Consider the following 7,854-nt stretch of genomic DNA (forward strand, 5'->3'; position numbering starts at 1 on the left):
TAGAGTTCAGTGGCACAATCTTGGCTCACTGAAGCCTCCGCCTCCCAGGGTCAAGCAATTCTCCTGCCTCAACCTTCCGAGTAGCTGGGACCACAGGTTTGTGCCACCACGCCTGGCTAATTTTTGTATTTTTGTAGAGATAGGGTTTCACCATGTTGGCCAGGCTGGTCTCGAACTCCTGGCCTCAAGTGATCCACCCGGCTTGGACTCCCAAAGTGCTGGGATTACAGGCGGGAGCCACCATGCCCAGCCTCTTTTCAGATAAATTAAAGGAACTTGAACACAATGGGTGACCTCAGTATCTGACTAAGGAAGACCCCTCCAGGCAGGCGGAAGAGAAAGTGCCAAGACCCTGAGGCCAGAGTGTATCTGAGACAGTCAAGCAATGCGGAGGAGGTCAGAGGAGCAAGAAACAGGGAGAGCAGGATTGGCAGGAGGAAGGAAGGAAAGGGATTGGGTAGGGACGGCAGCGGAGAACAGGACCTGGATGTACTGGCGAAAGGAGGAACTCACTCGTGGGGTTGTTGACATCTGAGATTGACACTGATGTTGGGAAAATAGGCAAGGGTGGAGGTAGAGGGAGATTTTGAGTCACATCCTGATCTAGCCCCACAGAAAATCAGCAGAAGAGAGTTCTCCTGGGTGAATAGAGAGAGAAGAGCTTATTCAGAACCCTGGAGGAGACCAGAGAGAGATGGCTAAGAACCCACAGGTTTTATTACATGTTCTATACAAGACCAGGCTTATTTTTTTCATTATGTGCTCTCTCTCTCTCTGAGACAACAGTCTAGCTGTGTTGCCCAGGCTGAAGGCCAGTGGTGCAATCGTAGCTCATTGTAGCCTCACACTCCCAGGCTCAAGTGATCCTCCATCTCAGCTTCCTGAGTAGCTGGAACCACAGGTGTGCACCACCATGCCTGGCTAATTTTGTTATGTTTTTTGTAGTGACGTGGTCTCGCCATGTTGCCCAAGCCGGTCCTGAAATCCTAGGCTCAAGCGATCCTCCCACATTGGCTGGGTTTACAGGCCTGAGCCACCACGCTTGGCCAGCTTTATCAATTTAAAAAATATAGAAAGTGCTAATACAAATTAAAAAGTTATAAAATAGTGCCAATAGTATCCCATTTTTCTGAAGACAAACATAGGCAGAGAAAAATTAATGGATACTGTCTCTCTGGGCAGGGGCATTTCTGGCTATTATAATCGTTTTCTTCCTTTTTTTTTTTTTTGAGACGGAGTCTCGCGCTGTGTCACCCAGGCTGGAGTGCAGTGGCGCCATCTCGGCTCACTGCAAGCTCCGCCTCCCAGGTTCAGGCCATTCTCCTGCCTCAGCCTCCGAGTAGCTGGGACTACAGGCGCCCGCCACCACGCCCGGCTAGTTTTTTGTATTTTTAGTAGAGACGGGGTTTCACCATGTTAGCCAGGATGGTCTCAATCTCCTGACCTCGTGATCCGCCCGCCTCGGCCTCCCAAAGTGCTGGGATTACAGGCTTGAGCCACCGCGCCCGGCCCTTTTTTTTTTTTTTTTAAAGACAGAGTCTCGCTCTGTCGCCCAGGCTGCAGTACAGTGGAGCCATCTCGGCTCACTGCAAGCTCCTCCTCCCGGATTCACATCATTCTCCTGCCTCAGTCTCCCAAGTAGCTGGGACTACAGGCACCCGCCACCACACCCAGCTAATTTTTTGTATTTTTAGTAGAGACGGGGTTTCACCGTGTTAGCCAGGATGGTGTCAATCTCCTGATCTCGTGATCCACCCGCCTCGGCCTCCCAAAGTGCTGGGATTACAGGCCTGAGCCAACACGCCCGGCCTATTACAATCTTTTTCTTTGTGCATTCCAGAATTTACCAACTTTTCTACAAAGATCATGTAGCACAATAAGATAATAAACATAATTTTGTGTGATCTCAAAATACAGGAAGCATAGACGCTTCCAAAGCATGCCTGTACCCACCACGTGAAGAAACAGATGTTAACATTTGGTCATAATTGCTTCAGATTTCTTTCTTTTTTTTTTTCTTTCTGTTTTTTGGGGACAGGGTCTTGCTCTGTCGCCCAGGCTGGAGTGGCATGATCTTGGCTCAGTCCAACCTCCTTCCTCTTCCTGGGTTGGAGTGCAGTAGCACGATCTCAGTTCACTGCAACCTCTGTCTCCTGGGTTCAAGGGAGCACCTCCGGCTAATTTTTGTCTTTTTAGTAGAGATGAGATTTCGCCATGTTGCCCAGGCTAGTCTGGAACACTTGACCTCAGGTGATCTGCTCACCTCGGCCTCCCAAAGTGCTGGGATTACAGGCGTGAGCCACCGCGCCCAGCTAAATAGTAAGTTTTTTAAAAAACAGGAGACCAGCCAGACACAGTGGCTCACGCCTGTAATCCCAGCACTTTGGGAGGCTGAGGTGGGCAGATCACCTGAGGTCGGGAGTTAGAAACCAGCCTGGCCAACATGGAGAAACCCTGTCTCTACTAAAAATATAAAATTAGCTGGGTGTGGTGGTACAAGCTTGTAATCACAGCTACTTGGGAGGCTGAGGCAGGAGAATCGCTTGTACCTGGGAGGCGGAGGTTGTGGTGAGCCGAGATTGCGCCACTGCACTCCAGCCTGGGCAAGGAGAACAAAACTGTGTCAAAAAAAAAAAAAAAAGGCCGGGCGCAGTGGCTCATACCTGTAGTCCCGGCACTTTGGGAGGCCAAGGCGGGCAGATCACGAGGTCAGGAGATCGAGATCATCCTGGCTAACATGGTGAAACCCTGTCTCTACTAAAAATACAAAAAATTAGCAGGCCGTGGTGGCAGGCACCTGTAGTCCCAGCTATTCAGGAGGCTGAGGCAGGAGAATGGCATGAACCTGGGAGGCGGAGCTTGCAGTGAGCTGAGATAGCCCACTGCACTCCAGCCTGGGCGACAGAGCAAGACTCTGTCTCAAAAATAAATAAATTAATTAATTAATTAAATAACCAGGAGACTGAGGCTGAAGATGATGACAGATCTTACAAGAGCTTGGCCCCAGGGCTGGCTGAAACCCCACCCAGTGCTGTGGCCCTGAGGCTGTGGGCCCATGGGTACCCCCAAAGGGTCCCAGGCAGAGGGAGGCTCCTGGTTGGCATGGAGGGAGGAAAAGGATGAAATCGGCCCCCCTGGCCATCCCTTCTGGTACAGCTGCAGCTGCAGTCCGTGGGTCTGAGCCGACCTCCCGGGTTCATTGGCCCATTTTACAGATGCAGAGCCCACAGCAAGGAGGCGTGGCGGCTCTGGGCGGTGCGGGTTCCGGGGCGGGGAGGCCGAGGCGCCCGCCCTCCCCCCCGGGGCTCACCTGGGCCAGCCCCGAGCCCTCGAGCAGGACGAATCGGCCGCTACCTGCTTAAAGCTGGGGCCGCCCAGGAATGCGATCGCCTGCGGATCTGCAGCTGGGCACCGGCAGCAGCGCCCGCCCGGCCGACGGCAGGTGAGATACGCGCAGCCTCGTGGGAGGGGTCTCCGCCTGCCCTCATCACCCACTTCCTTCCCCTTGGTCGCTGCTGCAAGGCTGGGGATAGGGGGGAACAAGTACTTCGCAGGGTGACCCGGGGAGATCTCTGAGCCAGTGGCCTCGGCGTTGAATGAGGGCTCTCTCTCGGGTCCGCCCTCGCAGGGACTGAAGGGACTCGTGAACGTTCGCGGACGTGTCTCGGTGGCGCCCAGCACCGAGGGGGCAGGCAGGAAGGTGAGGAGCAGGTCTGACCGGCCGCAGGTGCAGGGCCTCCTGTTCTCCGAGGCTGCGGTCCCGTGGCGGGCCTGCAGACAGCTGCCTAGACCATGAGGGTCAGAGGTCTGCAGTCACGTGCGCTGTCACCAGCTAGCTGCCTCCTGCCTGGTTCCTCCTGCAGGAATGGGAGTCTGGGGGGAGGGGAGGGTGTGGGCAGGACTTCCTGGAAAAGGGAGGCCCGTTGGTGTTTATCTGTGGGGTGGAGAGAGGGCAGGGGGAGGACAGGGACACACACAGAGTGCCGCACTCAGATGTCAAACACACATCCCACACCAGACACGCAACTCACCCTAGAGACGCAACCCAGGCACACACATGGACACACACAAAACTCCATCCGTAGGGATTCCCACCCAGTGCCACGTGAGAACGCAGGCGTGCATCGCAGACAGGCCACACAGGCTCGGCGTACAGGTTTGCAGCAACCCGGTCAGGTACAGAGCCGAGGCCCAGGTAGGTATGCTCAGCTGCACGCAGGAAGCAAGACACACCCAGACATACACAGGCAAGCCCTTACTCAGAGAAAGAAGGTGCAGATGTGTCTTGGGTAATCGCAGCCACAGCCTCTCAAGCGTCACACACACATACTGACACTCAGATACACAGACACACAGAGATACCCAGGACATGTCAAGCCCACAGCACAAACAGGCCCCTACAGGTTGACCCGGAGGCTGTGTGGGCCGAGGCTGCTGCACACGTGTGCCCAGATCCTCCCACCCCCACCCCAATCCCGTGTCCTGCTCCAGGGAAGTCCAGGCAGGGCTCACATGACCCAAGGGGAGGGCTCCCGGGACAGCCCTCGGAGAAACTGCATCATCCTCACGAATGATCCACTTCCTCCCCAGGGAATAAAGGCTCAGGGACCAGCAGTTCTGCCCTGGAGCCCACCAGCCTCTCAGAGCCTCCAGTGACTGGCCTGTGTCTCCCCCAGGGTGAGTGCTGGGCAGGCTAGGTGGAAGGAGGGTGAAACCGGCCTGCGAGGCCATCTTGGTGCAGCTCGCCCTCTCACAGATCACCCCCCCTACCCTAAGCCAGCTTGTGTAGCCGTGTCCTGAGAACTAGGGCACCAAGGGGTTCCCGCAGGGGCAGCCTGTAGCAAGCGGTCTCCCACTATCTCAGGGCAGGCGGGGGTCTCAAGGCCTCCCTTCCCTTGTCACAGCCCGGGCCACCTATGCTTGTCTCTCTTCTCCCAGATGGACATGTGGACGGCGCTGCTCTTCCTACAAGCCTTGTTGCTACCCTCCCTGGCTGATGGTGCCACCCCTGCCCTGCGCTTTGTAGCCGTGGGCGACTGGGGAGGGGTCCCCAATGCCCCATTCCACACGGCCCGGGAAATGGCCAATGCCAAGGAGATCGCTCGGACCGTGCAGATCCTGGGTGCAGACTTCATCCTGTCTCTAGGGGACAATTTTTACTTCACTGGTGTACAAGACGTCAATGACAAGAGGTTCCAGGTCTGTGCCCAACAGAGTGGGGCAGGAGGTGGGGGCGGACAGTGGGGAGAAGCCACCTTACCTAGTGACCTTCCTTTGGAGAGGGCAGAGGGAAGGTGATGAGGCACCTTTGGGTGCCGGGAACATTCCATGTCTCCCTTACCCCTGGCCCCTGACTTGGTAGGAGGATCAGGGTAGCCAGTGACCCCAGGGAAGGGGCCTGCCCTATCTGTTTGCTACAGGAGACCTTTGAGGACGTATTCTCTGACCGCTCCCTTCGCAACGTGCCCTGGTACGTGCTGGCTGGAAACCATGACCACCTCGGCAACGTCTCTGCCCAGATTGCCTACTCTAAAATCTCCAAGCGCTGGTGAGCCACCCTCAGCCCTGCCTCCCCCAGATCCTCACACAGCGGGGACACAGGGGCCCTGTGGCTTGAGCTGACCCTGGGACTTCTGCGCCCAAGATGTGCACCCACGACCTCTATCCCCTCCACAGGAACTTCCCCAGCCCTTTCTACCGCCTGCGCTTCAAGATCCCACGGACCAATGTGTCTGTGGCCATTTTTATGCTGGACACAGTGACACTATGTGGCAACTCAGATGACTTCCTCAGTCAGCAGCCTGAGAGGCCCCGAGACGTGAAGCTGGCCCGCACACAGCTGTCCTGGCTCAAGAAACAGCTGGCAGCAGCCAGGGAGGACTACGTGCTGGTGGCCGGCCATTACCCCGTGTGGTCCATAGCCGAGCACGGGCCTACCCACTGCCTGGTCAAGCAGCTACGACCACTGCTGGCCACATACAGGGTCACCGCCTACCTGTGCGGCCACGATCACAATCTGCAGGTGAGGGTCCTGTGGGCCGGGTGGGAGCTGGGTGAGGGGGCCCCCATCCCAGCTGATGTCCACATGGCTGGGGTCCTCCCGCTGTTTGAGGGGCTCCTGTGGCCTTCAGAATGTCTAGACTGTCCCTCAAATCTTGCTGTCTAACCAGGAAAACACTCCAAAGCCAGAATAATATCTTTGACTTGACAATTTCTTTCTTTTTTTTTTTTTTTGAGACAAGGTCTCACTGTTTTTCACCCAGGCTGGAGTGCAGTGGTGCAATCAGGGCTTTCTGCAGCTTCAATCTCCCGGGCTCAGGTGATCCTCACACCTCAGCCTCCAGAGTAGCTGACACTACAGGCGTGTGCCACCACGCGCAGCTAATTTTGGCTTTTTTTTTTTTCTTGAGAGGGAGTGCAGTGGCACGATCTCAACTCACTGCAACCTCCGCCTCCTGGGTTCAAGTGATTCTCTTGTCTCAGTCTCCTGAGTAGCTGGGATTACAAGCATACGCCACCACACCCTGCTAATTTTTATATTTTAGTAGAGACGGGGTTTCACCATGTTGGCCAGGCTGGTCTCGAACTCCTGACCTCAAGTGATCTGCCAGCCTTGGCCTTCCAAAATGCTGGGATTACAGGTGTGGGCCACCGTGCCCCGTCCTTGTGAATTTTTTTGTCGAGGCAAGGTCTCACTATGTTGCCCAGGCTGGTCTCAAATTCCTGGGCTCAAGCAATCCACCCGCCTCAGCCTCCCAAAGTGCTGGGATCACAGGCATGAGCCACCACACCTGGTCACCAATTTCTTAACTAATTGCTCTACCTATGAAATAGGATTAATACACTCCTAACAGTTGGGAAATTGAAGCCAGGAGGGGTTACATACCTCAAGGTGACTCTGTGGTTAGGGCCAGATCAAGCCCTGGACCTTAGGCAGGCCCCTGCTCAAAGCTGGGTCTCCACTGACCCCTTATCCTCCATCCTCAGTACCTGCAAGATGAGAACGGCGTGGGCTATGTGCTGAGTGGGGCTGGGAATTTCATGGACCCCTCGAAGCGGCACCAGCGCAAGGTCCCCAACGGCTATCTGCGCTTCCACTATGGGACTGAAGACTCACTGGGTGGCTTTGCCTATGTGGAGATCAGCTCCAAAGAGATGACTGTCACTTACATCGAAGCCTCGGGCAAGTCCCTCTTTAAGACCAGCCTACCGAGGCGAGCCAGGCCCTGAACTCCCATGACTGCCCAGCTCTGAGGCCCGATCCCCACTGTTGGTGGGTGGGCCCTGCTGGGACCCTACTCACAGAGAGGCTTTTCCTCCGACCTGTGGCGCTGCAGCAGGGCAGGAAGGGGAAGCACAGCTGATGAACTGTGGTGCCACGTGACCCTTGTGGCACAGATGCCCACGTATGTGAAACAGACATGGACATGTGTCCCAGCCACAGTGTTACGCTCTGTGGCTGGCTCACCTTTGCTGAGTTCCGGGGTGCAGTGGGGGAGTAAGGGAAAGCTTCCTCCTAAATCAAGCATTTTTCTGTCACTGATGTTCAATAAAAGAATAGTTGCCAAGGCTGAACCAGTGCCACTGGTGTGTTATATTCTCCTGGTTAGAGTGGCTGGGCTCCCCTGAGCCGCTGTTCCTTGTCTCCATCTCTTACCCCATCCATAACCAAGTTGCCTTATCCATGGATGTGATTTTAAAATCCAAGCAGGGCCGGGCGCGGTGGCTCAAGCCTGTAATCCCAGCACTTTGGGAGGCCGAGACGGGCGGATCACGAGGTCAGGAGATCGAGACCATCCTGGCGAACACGGTGAAACCCCGTCTCTACTAAAAAATACAAAAAACTAGCCGGGC

General features: G+C 55.6%; 1 protein-coding gene across 4 annotated transcripts; it reads left to right on the forward strand.

Annotated features, from left to right (window-relative positions):
* Positions 1 to 3,304: 3,304 nt before the first annotated feature.
* On the forward strand, positions 3,305 to 7,575 carry ACP5 (acid phosphatase 5, tartrate resistant). 4 transcript variants are annotated; one of them, XM_009193555.4, is made up of 8 exons: positions 3,314 to 3,442; positions 3,629 to 3,700; positions 4,086 to 4,195; positions 4,591 to 4,677; positions 4,939 to 5,199; positions 5,421 to 5,548; positions 5,677 to 6,022; positions 6,988 to 7,575. In XM_009193555.4, the coding sequence occupies exons 5-8, from the start codon at positions 4,939 to 4,941 to the stop codon at positions 7,228 to 7,230; spliced, it is 978 nt and encodes a 325-aa protein (XP_009191819.1). In that variant the 5' UTR covers positions 3,314 to 3,442; positions 3,629 to 3,700; positions 4,086 to 4,195; positions 4,591 to 4,677; the 3' UTR covers positions 7,231 to 7,575. The 4 variants fall into 4 exon arrangements, with proteins under 4 accessions (XP_003914997.1, XP_003914995.1, XP_009191819.1 ...); XM_003914948.4 differs by lacking the exon at positions 4,086 to 4,195 and having other exon boundaries at positions 3,305 to 3,442; XM_003914946.4 differs by lacking the exons at positions 3,629 to 3,700; positions 4,086 to 4,195 and having other exon boundaries at positions 3,305 to 3,442.
* Positions 7,576 to 7,854: the final 279 nt, after the last annotated feature.

Source organism: Papio anubis, chromosome 20 (genome assembly GCF_008728515.1).
Source record: "Papio anubis isolate 15944 chromosome 20, Panubis1.0, whole genome shotgun sequence".
Taxonomy (NCBI): domain Eukaryota; kingdom Metazoa; phylum Chordata; class Mammalia; order Primates; family Cercopithecidae; genus Papio; species Papio anubis.

What these genes read in the sequence shown, in the direction of transcription:
- ACP5 (XM_003914948.4), top strand. Translation starts at nt 4,939, where the DNA reads ATGGACATGTGGACGGCGCTGCTCTTCCTACAAGCCTTGTTGCTACCC. An exon ending in TCTAAAATCTCCAAGCGCTG is followed by an intron (nt 5,549 to 5,676) that starts GTGAGCCACCCT and finishes TCCCCTCCACAG; the next exon opens with GAACTTCCCCAGCCCTTTCT. An exon ending in GCCACGATCACAATCTGCAG is followed by an intron (nt 6,023 to 6,987) that starts GTGAGGGTCCTG and finishes CTCCATCCTCAG; the next exon opens with TACCTGCAAGATGAGAACGG.